Raw genomic sequence first — 14,429 nt, forward strand, 5'->3', positions numbered from 1 at the left:
ACAAAATTGACAAAGTTTTAGCTAGATTCACCATGAAAAAGAGAAAGGGCTTAAATAAATATAATCAGTTATGAAAAAGCAGATTTGACAACTGATACCACAGAAATTTAAAGGATCATAAGAGACTATTATGGATATTTCTATATGTTAAAGAATTGGACAACCTAGAAGAAATGGTTAGATTCCTAGAAATAAAAAGTCTGAATAGAGCAATAACTCCTAAGGAGATTGACTCATAACCTCCCAACAAAAAAAATCCAGGAACAGATGGCTGGTGAAATGTATCAAATATTTAGAAAGAATTAATACCAATCCTTCTGAAACTCTTCCCAAAAAAACAGGAGAGGAGGAAACATTTGCAAACTCATTTTACAAGGCCAGCATTACCCTGATACCAAAAGCACACAAGGACACCACAAGAAAAGAAAATCACAGGACAATATTCCTGATGAATATAGATGTAAAAATCCTCAATAAAATATTAGCAAACCAAATTCAATACTATATTAAGAGGATTAAGATGGCAGAGTAGGAGGACGTGCACACACTCCCTCTTGCAAGAGCACCAGAATTATAACTAACTGCTGAACAATCATCGATAGAAAGACACTGGAACTCACCAAAAGAGACACCCCACATCCAGAGACAAAGAAGCCACAATGAGATGGTAGGAGGGGCACAATCACGTTAAAATCAAATCCCATAAATGCTGGGTGGGTGACTCACAAACTGGAGAACAGTTATAGTGCAGAAGTCCACCCACTAAAGTGAGGGTTCTGAGCCCCACATCAGGCTTCCCAACCTGGGAGTCCAGCAACAGGAGGAGAAATCCCCAGAGAATCAGACTTTGAAAGCCAGCGGATTTGATTGCAGGATCTCCACAGGACTGGGGGAAACAGAGACTCCACTCTTGAAGGGCACACAAAAAAATGTCTTCACCAGGACCCAGGAGGAAGCAGCAGTGACCCCATAGGAGACTGAACCAGACCTACCTGCTGGTGTTGGGGGGTTGCCTGCAGAGGTGGGGGGCAGCTGTGGCTCACCAAGGAGACAGGGGCACTGGCAACAGGGTTTCTGGGAAGTGCTCATTGGCCTGAGCCCTCCCAGAGTCTACCATTAGCCCCACCAAAGAGCCTGTAAGCTCCAGTGCTAGGCAGCCTCAGGTCAAACAACAAACAAGGTGTGAACACAGCCCCACCCATTAGCAGACAAACAGATTAAAGTTTTACTGAGCTCCGCCCACCAAATCGGATTAAAGTCTTACTGAGCTCTGCCCACCCAGCCCTACCCACCATCGGTCCCTCCCATCAGGAAGCACGCACGAGCCTCCTAGAAAGCTTCCTCCACAAGAGGGCAGACAGCAGGATCAAGCAGTATCAGCAGTATTTCGTCTTGTGGAACTGAAAACCACAGCCACAGAAAGAGAAAATGAAAAAGCAGAGGACTTTGTACCAGATGAAGGGACAGGATAAAACACCAGAAAAACAACTAAATGAAGAGGAGATAGGCATCCTTCTAGAAAAAGAATTCAGAAGAATAATGGTGAAGATGATCCAGGACTTTGAAAAAAGACTGGATGCAAAGATCGAAAAGTTTACCAAAGACCTAGAAGAATTAAAGAGCAAACAAACAGAGATATGCAACACAACAACTGAAAAGAAAAATACACTAGAAGGAACCAATAGCAGATTAACTGAGGCAGAAGGGCAAATAAGTGAGCTGGAAGACAGAATGGTGATAATCACTGATGTGGAAAAGAATAAGGAAAAAAGAATGAAAAGAACTGAAGAAAGCCTAAGATACCTCTGGGACAATGTTAAACACACCAACATTTGCATTATAGGGGTCCCAGAAGGAGACGAGAGTGAGAAAGGACCCGAGAAAATATTGGAAGACATTATAGTTGAAAACTTCCTTAACATGGGAAAGGAAATAGCTACCCAAGTGCAGGAAGTGCAGAGAGTCCCAGGCAGGATAAACCCAAGGAGAAACACGCCAAGACATATAGTAGTCAAACTGACAAAAATTAAAGACAGAGAAAAGTTATTAAAAGCAACAAGGGAAAAACGACAAAGAACATACAAGGGAACTCCCATAAGGGTAACAGTTGATTTCTCAGCAGAAACTCTGCAAGCCAGAAGGGAGTGGCACGATATATTTCAAGTGCTGAAAGGGAAGAACCTACAACCAAGAATACTCTACCCAGCAAGGATCTCATTCAGATTTGATGGAGAAATCAAAAGCTTTACAGACAAGCAATAGTTAAGAGAATTCAGCACCACCAAACCAGCCCTACAACAAATGCTAAAGGAACTTCTCTAAGTGGGAAACATAAGAGAAGAAAAGCACCTATAGAAACAACAACAAAGCAGTTAAGAAAATGGGAATAGGAACATATATATTGATAACTACCTTGAATGTAAATGGACTAAATGCACCAACCAAAAGACACAGATTGGCTGAATGGATACAAAAACAAGACCCATATATATGCTGTCTATAAGAGACTCACTTCAGACCTAGGGACACATACAGATGGAAAGTGAGGGGATGGAAAAAGATATTCCATGCAAATGAAAATCAAAAGAAAGCTGGAGTAGCGATACTCATATCAGAAAAAACAGACTTTAAAATAAAAAATGTTACAAGAGACAAGAAAGGACATTACAGAAAGATCAAGGGATCAATCCAAGAAGAGGAGATAACAATTATAAATATATATGCACCCAATATAGGAGCACCTCAATACATAAGGCAAATGCTAACAACTATGAAAGAGGAAATGCAAGGCAGAAATAGAGACACAGGTGTAGAGAACAAACACATGGACACCAAGGGCGCAAAGCGGGGAGGGTTGGGGGAGGGGGAATAAATTGGGAGATAGGGATACCAAATTGTACACTCTAAATATATGCTGTTTATTGTCTGTTAACTGTATCTCAATAAAAGTTCTTAAAAAAAAATACTATATTAAAAGGCTCAAACACCAGGATCTAGTGGGATTTGTTTCAAGGATGCAAGTACAGTTCAACATCCACAAATCTATCAACATGATACACCACATTAACAAAATGAAGGATAAAAATCATAAGATCATCTCAATAGATGCAGAAAAAGCATCTGACAAAATTCAACATCCATTTAGTATAAAAACCTTCTACAGAGTGCGAATAGAAGGAATATATCTCAACATAAGAAAGGCCATCTATGACAAGCCCACAGCTAATATACTACTCAACAGTGAAATGCTAAAAGTTTTTCCTCCACGAAGAAGACAAGGATGCTGACTCTTGTCACTTTTATTCAACACTGTATTAGAAGTCCTAGCCAAAGCAATTAGGCAAGAAAAAGAAATAAAAAGCATCCCAATTGGAAATGAATGGTTTGTCTTAATATTTTGATGGAATTGATGAACGATTCAGAATTATAGCTCAAGGAAAAACCTCAAAATGTAAAGGAGGAGATAAAAATAATACTCTTCCAAAAGTCTGTCAATGCAAACAGAAATATTTTCTAAGATATCATATAATTTATGTGTTATGATTTGGGATATAAATTGTTTGTGGTAGGCAAAATAATTACACACTCCTTCCACAAGGATGCCCATGCTCTAATCCCCCCAAACCTGAGAATACATTATCTCATATGGTAAATGGAACATTACAGAGGTGATTAAAGTTAAGATTAAGGGAAATTATCCTCAATTATCCAGATGCACCCAATCTAATTACCTTAGTTTTTAAGAGTGGAAGAAAAAGGCAAAAGAAAAGCTTAGACAGATTACAGCATGAGAAAGATCTCACACCCCATAACGGTTCTGGGATACAAAAAAACTGTGTGCAAAGACCTAGAGAGACCTGTAGGAGCTAAGGCCAATCCTCACCTTATATGAAGCAAGAAAACAGACTTAAACCATATAAAACTAAATTCTGCCAACACCTGAGTTAGCAAGAAAATAGCTCTTTCCCTACAGCCTCCAAAAAAAGAGCCTTGCTGACAGCTTGATTTTTTTCCTGTTGATACTCAAGTCAGACATTTGAGCTACAGAACTTTAATAAATTTGTGGTAAACTGTTATAATATCAACAGGAAACTTATTCAGTATTTTAGTATTCACTTAAGTAGACTTAAAATTAAACCATCTTCCCTAATGAGAAAAATTACCTTCACTTTTTCTCTAGTATAACCCTTAGTTTCCAAAGTAGTTATGAAGACTAACTCATAATATTTCTTTGATAATATTTTATCAAATGTACTGACTAAAACACCCAGAGAACTTATCTCTAGAAGGTAATCAAATAGAATAATTAATTTATTTTTTAAAACAAAGATTCTTACCAAAATATTCTGGGCATTTTAAGCAGACCTCTTTCAAAAAGGCAATTGCTTTCAAATCAAATGTTCTAAGCTCAATGTCTGTGCCCAATCCTAAGACATTAACTTCCACCACAGGTAGTTCAGAATCTCCAACAAGGTGACAGAATTGAATCAAAACCTGGAAAAGAAAGAAAAGAGAAACTGTGACTACCTAAAACAAAAAAAAAAATGTTTATGTGGATGGTGGCTATATATGGATATGTGAGGTATACATATGGTATAAATGATTCGTATTTAAATTTAGGAGAGATTTTATACACACACATACAATACACACATTGTGCAAATTATTTTCAATAAATATATATTGAATAACAACAATACATCTAAATTGTTAATTTTTTTTAAGTGAAAGCAGATTTATTTTTAGAGAGACAAATTCCATAGGCAGAATGTGGACCCTTCTCAGAAGGTGAGGGTGGCCAAAACTTTAATTATTGATTAAGGAAATTAATCTTCAAAGAAAGGAGAGGGAGAATCACAAAGTAACATCTGGATTGCGCTTAAACAGAATGAAGATGACACTGTCTATAGTAATGAGCCTATGTAAATAAGCTGTGAATAGCAGAAATGACCAATAACTTAAATAAGCCATATTAATTTTACCACAGTATAATCAATGCATACCTCTGGCACTTCAAATCTTATTTTATACTCAATCATATTTTTTGAACAATCTGGCTTTTGAAGCTTTTTCTGTTGAGGAATTTTAACTCTAGTTGGAGATTGAAGAGGCTCTTCCAAGGGACTACACGGTGCATCAAAAAACTCCTCGTCTGAATCTACCACAGAACATTTTTTAAGTCAATAATCAAAATGATTGATTTAACAACCTTTTAATAAAATTTCAGAATTAAATATGAACACTAAAACACTATTTCAAAAAATTGAATGTAAGGTCAAAAATAAATAGAATATAGGGATTACATCTGAAAAAATAACATTCTTAATGACAAAATATATGGAAAATTACAAAATGCAATCTTTAGCTTAATGAACATCATCTTTAAAATCACTAGTCTAAAAATTGCTAAAGAAAATTTCATAGCAAATGCCAATGCCAATTATTACATACATGATGAATACTCAAGGGAACACACTAATATGCTCACTCTACCTGGACAGCAAAACAGGACTTAGTTACAAACTCTGAAAGCAGAAGGCAGGCCCTAAAGTTTGAATGGAGAAACTAAGATCAAGCATTACTTCACATATGTATGACTATATAGGAATATGATAATAAATTTCTACAACATGTTATTAAACAGGACCCAAAATCTAATAAACCATTAAAAGAAGGTTCAAAGGAAACTGAAACCATCTAAGTATAGCCCTAAAAACATAAAATTGAATTTTAGAGTAGATGATCTCAGCAACAACATTTCCTCCCACTCCCCACCCACCCTGGTCACTACACAGAAAGGAAAACATTCTTTAGAAAACTAAGGATCAACAAGGCAATTTCTGTTATTTAACATTTACAAGTTTTAAAGTCTTAAAAATAGAAAAATACATTTATTTTTCTTTCTAATGTGGCCCAAAAAAAGCATATATTTCATAACAAAATATTTACCAATTTTTATATGTGAATGTAGGTATTAAGGCTTGATTTTTTTTTTTCCTTTAATAACAAAAAAGGAAAATGAAAGAAAAAAAATTACTATAATGGAGATCTCTAAAAGCTAAGTAACACATAAATTAGACACAAATTTTGGGGAGGGGTCTCTTAGATCACAATAGGATAAAGATAATTAACTTACTAGTGCTCCTTGTGATTATGGGGTTCAACTTATATATACCAAAAAAATCCCACTGCAAAAGCAACTTTAAGGAACATCAAAATTATATTGTTTTAAAGGAATTTTAGTGAAATTTTCTGGATAATATGCAAATATCTGCTTTGCCTAAAATATTTTATGTGGTCTCAAAATGAAAATTATTTTCATAATATATTTGTAACAAGGAAAATTTCCTAAAGTAGTTTCATTTTACCATCTTCAACACATGGAATTTCCAAAAGAGGAAACTTTTTCTGTGAAATCTGTGATGTTCCCAAAGAAGTGGATCTGTGAATCTGGAAGAAAAGTTAATTCACTGTCAATTAGCACATAGACTTTTATTACAAGTTCTAAGACAATTTTGACAACACACACACACACCACCCCCCCCCCCATCTGAATAAACTGGAAAAAATCCAGTCTGAATTAGAAAAGTAATTTGTAAAATGTAGATTTAAAGACGTGCTTTTACAATTTCTAGGCTAAATATAAATTGCAGAACTGTTATAATCATTTCCTTGTTGACAGACTTTGCGTAGGAAGAGATCTTAGATATATCTTAACATCTTACTAAATAAAGGAAGCCACCTCTAGGGCATCCATGAGAAACAACCAAAAGTCTCAAAACTTAAAGCCTCTGTAGTTGGGGAGCTTGCAGTTTCATTTTTAATTTTTTAAAGATACTTTAGTAAATTTACTTTTTTACCGTTCTGGGAAATACAGCATACAAAAAACATATAATGCAGTTGAAAATGATAATGATAAAAGACACCCCTGAATCTTCCAACCAGGTCAAGAAACAAAATAGTACCATAACCTTATCTAGAAGCATCTTATGTGCCCCTTTCTTGATCACATTCCCTAAAATTGATTTACTTCTATTTACTTGTTTTTAACCTCCTATGACTGATTCTCTAAGTAATACTTGTTTAACCTGTTTCTTCCTAAACTTAGAAAAAGGCAGTAACACTATATACATTTCCCTGTGATGTTCTTCTTCAATAAAACAGTCTTTAAATTTTATCCATATTGATAGTTTACTCATTCTCACTGCTATACATTGATGAATAAACCACTACTTATTTGTCCACTACACTGTTGGTAAATATTTGTGTTGTTTACAGATTCTTACTTTTACTCACATTGCAACTATAGGTATCCTTGAACATAGGTGCTCATATGCAAGATTTCCTATGGTGTATATATCAAAGAGTGGAATTTCATATGTGCACCTCAGTAAGCACTACAAACATGTTTTCACAAGTGTTTATAAGGCATTACACAATATAAGCAGATTAGCGTTTGTATGGCTCCATTTCTTCGCTAATGTTCAGCGTTTTCAGACATTTTAAATGTTGCCAATCTCACTGGCATTTTCACCCTAGTTTTAATTAGAATTTCACAAATGTATAATAGTTATACATCACATCACAGGTTCATGGGTTGTGTTTGTCCTTCTCTGAATCTTATTCTTCTAGGGGAAACATTTTTATTGAAATATAACCTACTACATCTGAGTACATAACTATAAGTATAAATAAAACTAAATTTCAAAAAGAAAACACATCCATGCATCCAAAATCCAGATCCAGGAATCGAACATTACCAGTAACTCAGAAGCCTCCCTCATGGTCCTCAATCATCAGGCATACCTCCAAAAAGTAACAACTATGCCGCCCCAATGTCAATTTCTAATGTTCTGAATTTTTTTTTTACGACGACATTCATTAAAGAATGATTTTGTTTTGAATCTTCATGATGAGTAATAAAACTGAACACCTTTTCATATGTCTGTTTGCCCATTTCTTACCGGATTCTTGGTCTCCTAATATATTTTGGATAAAGTCTTTTGTAAGTTGTATGTGTTGCAAGTATTTTTCCCATTTGGATGGCTAGCCTTTTTCATTATTAACAATGCCTTTCAAAAGGCAGAAATTTTTAATTTCCATGAAGTGCAATTTATTTTTTTTCTTCTGTATTTGTGCTTTTTTATCCCAAGATATCTTTACACACCACAAGAACGCAAAGATTTTCTCCTATGTTTTTGTTACAGAATCTTTACACCTTTGGCATTTACATTTAAGTTTACTTTCCATTTCAACTTAAATACCATGTATGGTATATGGTACTGATTAATGTTCACTTTTTCCTCACATGGAAATCTATTTTAGAACCACTGCTGAAAAGACTATCCTACCCCCACTTAGTTGCACTGGCACCTTTGCAAGAAATAAAATACACATTAACCATATATAATATTGTGAATTTATTTCTGTATTCTATTCTACTTTACTTATCTTCATGTCTATTCTTACACCAATACAACACTTCCTTGAATAAAGTAGCTATAAAATAAACCTTGAAATCAAGTATTAGAAATCCTCTTATATTATTCTTATCCAAATTATTTTTTTTGGCGAACACATTTGCATTTCCATATATACAGAGGACGAGTCAAAAATTTACCCGCACTCCGGTTATATTAAAACTTCTATACATTCTACGGCCAGAGTGCAGATAATTTTTGACTCACCTTGTACATTATAATAAGCTTGTTAATTTCCAGAAGAAAAATCTGGTATTTTGATTGGGGTTGTGAGAAATCCATACAGTTTTGAGAGAACTGTCATTTTAATAGAGTCAGTCCTCCAATCCTTAACTATGTGTATCATTCCACTTATTTAGGTCATGATCAATTTTTTTTTCAGAAATGTTCTGTAGTTTTAGATACACAGGTCTTGTATATCTTTTGTTAAATTTTTCCTAAATATTTAACTCTTTTTTAAATGCTATTATGGAGTACTTTTCTTAATTTCATTTTTAGAAACAACTTATTTACATTGATATATCCTGCACCCTTGCCAAATTCGCTATTACTAGTGGTATTTTCCTACATTCCTTAGGACTTCCTGCATAAATGATCATGTCAACTGCAAATATAGTTTTGCTTTTTCTGTTCCATCCTGTCTTTATTTTCCTTGAGTTATTGCAGAAGTTAGAACCTTTAGTATGAATCTGAATAGAAGTAGTAAGAAAAGGCATTTTTGCACCATTATTGATATTACAGAGAAAGCATTCAGTCTTTTTCAAATTAAATATGATATTAGCTACAGGTTTTTCTTAGATTGATGGGGCTCTCTTACATTCCCAGTTTAAGAGTTTTTATCATGAAAGATTGTTGGATTTTGTCAATGCTTTTTCCTTTTCTATTGAGATAATCATACATTTTTAATCCTTTACTCAATGAAATGTACTTAATTACATTGACTGGTGAACTATTTTTGCTCTCCTGGGGTAAATGCACTTGGTATTTTACTGTATTATGTTTTTAAAATTTCACACTACTTTTTTTTCTTTAAGAACTTTTATTGAGATACAACTGACATAAAATAAACTGCATATATTTAAAGTGTACAATTTGATTTTTTTTATTAGTAATGTATATATGGCAATCCCAATCTCCCAATATCTCCCAATTCATCCCTCCTCTTGCAGCTTTCCCCACTTGGTCTCCATATTTGTTCTCTACATCTGTGTCTCTATTTCTGCCTTGCAAACTGGTTAAAATATCATACTATTTGAATGTAATATTTGCTAAGTATTTTAAAAATCTATGTTAATGAATATGTAAGTCTGTGATTTTCTCATAATTTCTCTATCTGGTTACAATAGCAGAATAACACACGCAAAGAAAATGTGGGCCATGCACAGAGGAAATTAGCAGAAATGGTTCAGGAAGAAGCACAGGCAGCATTAGACTTACTGCCAAAAAAAACCCCCAAAACTTTAAATAAACTCTCATAAATGTGCTCAGAGAGCTAAAAAGAACCAGTGAGAAAAAGCTAAAGGAAACCAGGCAAATAACATCACAACAAATGGAAAATACCAATAGAGGTAGAAATTATAAGAAGAAATCAAATTCCAGACCTGAAAAAGCTATACAAATAAAAAGAAATCTACAGTAAAGATAAATATATGGGTAAATAACAATAACAGAAAGAAAAATTTATTAGAGAATTTCAATAGCAGAGTTGAGCTAGCACACCAGTAAACACGAAGACAGATCTGTCAAAATTATTAAAAAAAAAAAAAAAAAAGGATTAAGAAAAATGAACGTCACCTAAGGGAACTGTGGGACACCGCAAAGTGAGTTGATACATGCATCATGAGAATCCCAGCAAGGGACAAGAAAGAGAAAGGGCCAGAAAGGATATCTAAAAAAAAAAAAAATAAAGCCCCAGAAGTTGACAAATTTGATGAAGGACATAAATCTAAAAAATCCAAATTCAATGAACTCAAAGTAACAAACACTCAAAGAGATCCACACCAAAACACTTTATAATCAAAAGCTGAAAGACAGAGTAAGGAAAATGAAAGCAACAAGAGAAGCAAGTTGCCACATATTAGGACTCCTCAATAAATTAACAGCTAATTTCTCAACAGAAACCATGAAGGTCAAAAGGTAATGGAGGACTTCCCAGGTGGCACAGTGGTTAGGAATCTGCCTGCCAATGCAGGGCACACGGGTTTGATCCCTGGGCTGGGAAGATTCCACATGCCGCAGAGCAACCAAGCCCCTGAGCCACAACTACTGAGCCTACACGCTAGAGCCTGCAAGCCACAACTACTGAAGCCCACATGCCTAGAGCCCGCGCTACTCAACAAGAGAAGCCACTACAATGAGAAGCCCGTGCACCACAACAAAGAGTAGCCCCCGCTCACTACAACTAGAGAAAGCTCACACACAACAACAAAGACCCAACACAGCCAAAAATAAAAAATTAATTCTTTTTAAAAAGGTAATGGAAAGTCATATTTAACACTGAAAGAAAAGTCAACCACGAATTGTATGTCTGGCAAAACTGTACTTCAAAATGAGAGCGAAATTAAGATATTTCCAGACAAACAACAGCAGGCATGTGTCACTGCTATACTTGCCCAATATGAAATGCCAAAGAGTCCTTCAAGTTGAAGGAAAAGAACACTAGATATTAACTCAAAGCTATATAAATAAAAAGAAATCTACAGTAAAGATAAATATGTGGATAAATAAATAAGAAGGTATTGTATTTTTAATTCAAAACCACTCATTTCCTATATACACTTTAAAGAAAAACATAAAAATAATCATAACATTACTGAGCACGCAATGTACAAGATGCAACTTGTGATAACATCTTAATGGGGAAGTAGAGAGCTGTACTAGAAAAGAGGTTTTTTTAAAATTTGTTTTTGTTTTGTTTTTTTTGATGTGGACCATTTTTTTAAAGTCTTTATTGCATTTGTTACAATATGCTTCTGTTTTATGTTCTGGTTTTTTGGCTTTAAGGCATGTAGGATCTTAGCTTCCTGAGCAGGGACTGCAACGTCACCCCCTGCATTGGAAGGTGAAATCTTAACCACTAGACCACCAGGTGGTTCCAGAAAAGAGTTTTTGTATGCTACTGAGGTTAAGTTGGTATCAATCCAAAACACAATTTTATAAATTTAGAATGTTTAATGTAATTGACATAGAAACCCTAAAATATGTATATCTAAAAGCATATACAGGAACTTCCTGGCAGTCCAGTGGTTATTAGTATATGCTATAAACATTTTCAAAAAACCACAGAAGCAGTAGTTAACCACTGAGGAGAGGGACTGGAGACTGCAGAAGTGAAGAAAGGTAGATTTAAAAGTTCTGTGTCTGAAACCTTGTTTTTGAGACAAGTCAAACAAACATTCACATAGGGGCAATTGTTTAAAAAATTTTTTTGATCTGACTGGTAAAACCACTTCAAGTTAAATCAAAACTCTTACTTAAGAGCTACTGTTTTCTACAGAACTTTCTTAGGAAACTTGGAAAAAGGAGAAAACAGTCCTTTCAGATTAGGCAGTCATCTATACAGAAAACAGCATGATAGCAGGAAGAACATCAGCTGTAGGACTGTAGATTTGTTTAAAAAAAGAGAGAAAGAAAAAAGAAACCTGAATTCAAATTTTGCTCTGTAAGTTATAATACAAGCTATATGATCTTAAGCATAATATTTAACCTCCCTAAGAGTCTGTTTCCTGGGCAAAATAATGACTATAACATCTAACTTGCTTGATTGTGATAAGGATTAAAGACAAAATATGCGAAAGTCTAGAATATATAAGTAATAGATACCCTTAGAGAGAGATACTTTGCCAAATGTGTGGTCTGGCACATAACAGAAACTCCGTATGAGGAAACATATTACATAGTTATTCTCTGCCTGTTTTTATACATGCATTTGATTTTAAAAAGGAACATGATCTAGTGTAGATTATGTGCTTGAGACTCTCCTGATATATAGGAGAGATTAAGCCCAGAGAGGGAGGAAAAGTCCTCACAGGCATTGCTGATAACTAAGGGAGAACCTAACAATTAAACAAATACTTTTTCTAAAACTTATAAAAGCTTAAGAAGAAAAATAAAGTATAAAAGGCTATATACAGTAAGCCAAAAAGGACTTAAAGGCATAGTGAGCATAGCATAAAGCTGGTGGGAGAAGCAGACTCAAAATTGTCACAGAAATTTTCCTTAACATCTTGAAGAAGAGGATTTAAAAAAGACCTACCATGCATATAGAAATAAGATAGTATGGTATCAGCAAAAGGACAGACACAGATCAAAGGAAAAACACAGAAAACTCTGGAGAAGAAGAGAGTCAGAAACAGACAACTCAATCGAGAAGGAGCGTCTTTTCAACAACTGAAACGGAAATAACCAGTAATACAAACGTAAAAACAGAATGATCACTCATCATGTAAACCATTTAAAAAATTAACATAAATGTTTCACAGAACTTTATATAAAACCTAAAACTACAAAATTTCTAGAATCAAACACAGGAGAAAACCTTTCTGACCTCATGTTTGGCAAAGATTTCAGAGACATGACATAAAAAGCTTCATCTGTAAGAGAAAATACTGATAAATGAGATTTCATCAAAGTTTAAAATCTCTGCTCTTCAAAGACACTGTTAAGAAAATAAAAATCTCAACAACAGACTATGAAAAAATATTGTAAAACACTAAAGTGTTCAAGGTAGTGGCACAACATGTCAGCAGCTTACTCTCAAATGGTTTGAGGAAAAAAGTTCTTTGCACTATTTTTACATTTCTATAAGTTTAAAATTATTTCAAAAGAAAAGTTAAACAAGAAAAGAGAAATCAGAATTTAAAAAAGAGAACCACATGAATTGACATTTTCTCTTTGAAACTGTCTTGATAAGAGGTACAAAAAAACCACAGAAGTCATGAAGGAAAAATCTAATAATTCTGACTATGCAAAAAGTAAAAGCTTTGGCATGGCAAAAATGAATGTACCAAATAAAAAAATAAATTGGGGGGCTTCCCTGGTTGCGCAAAGGTTAAGAATTCGCCTGCCAATGCAGGGGACACAGGTTCGAGCCCTGGTCTGGGAAAATCCCACATGCTGCAGAGTAACTAAGCCCATGTTCCACAACTACTGAGCTTGCACTGTAGAGCCCATGAGCCACAACTACTGAGCCCACAAGCTGCAACTACTGAAGCCCGCACGCCTTAGAGCCCGTGCTCCACAACAAGAGCAGCCACCGCTCTCTGCAACGAAATATAGCCCCCGCTCTCCGCAACTACAGAAAGCCTACGCACAGCAACAAAGACCCAGCGCAGCCAATAAATTAATTAATTAATTTTTTAAAAAAATTTTGGGAAAAAGTATTTGTAATAACAAACAATGATAATTTCCTTAATTGGAAAAACATAACCCAACAAAAGACATAAAAAGCAGTTTTCAAAAGCAGAAATTCAAATAACCAATAAATTTAGGAAAATAAGTCCTATGTTACTCATAAAGAAATGTAAACCAAAACCAGAAGATAAAATTTTTCATTTAATACAGCAAGTTTTAACATTTGTTAATACTCAAGACTAATAAGAACAGAGCAAGAGAGAAACAACATTTATGTTGGTGGGACTAAGTATTAGTACTCAACTGAGAAAGGAAATTTGGCAAAGTTCATTAAAATATAAAATTCACATATTTTACTCAACAATACCACTTCTAGAAATGTATACAACAGATAAAAATATACCCAAATAGATGTATGAGAAAGTTCAAAGCAGTGGGGTTTTTTACAACTAAAAATACTCATAACAATATGAATGCCAATCAAAAGAGGATTATATCAGGCAAAGGATGGTTCACTCACAGAATTCAATACTGTATCACCATATAAAAGAAAAAGGCAGATCTGTATGTGCTTAACAGGTAAATAATCTCTAAGGT

The 14,429-nt window shown here is 34.5% G+C and overlaps 1 protein-coding gene across 3 annotated transcripts in view; it reads right to left on the reverse strand.

The window, feature by feature from the left end:
• VPS13A (vacuolar protein sorting 13 homolog A) overlaps positions 1 to 14,429 on the reverse strand; it is a 261,903-nt gene that overhangs the window by 161,602 nt on the left and 85,872 nt on the right. For all 3 annotated transcript variants that reach the window (XM_057725285.1, XM_057725287.1, XM_057725286.1), the window contains 3 exons: positions 6,369 to 6,450; positions 5,004 to 5,158; positions 4,338 to 4,494 (listed from right to left, as the gene is read on the reverse strand). In XM_057725285.1, coding sequence (XP_057581268.1) covers positions 4,338 to 4,494; positions 5,004 to 5,158; positions 6,369 to 6,450 — 394 coding nt within the window. The remainder of the gene's footprint in view (positions 1 to 4,337; positions 4,495 to 5,003; positions 5,159 to 6,368; positions 6,451 to 14,429) is intronic.

This window comes from Hippopotamus amphibius, chromosome 2 (genome assembly GCF_030028045.1).
Source record: "Hippopotamus amphibius kiboko isolate mHipAmp2 chromosome 2, mHipAmp2.hap2, whole genome shotgun sequence".
Lineage (NCBI taxonomy): Eukaryota > Metazoa > Chordata > Mammalia > Artiodactyla > Hippopotamidae > Hippopotamus > Hippopotamus amphibius.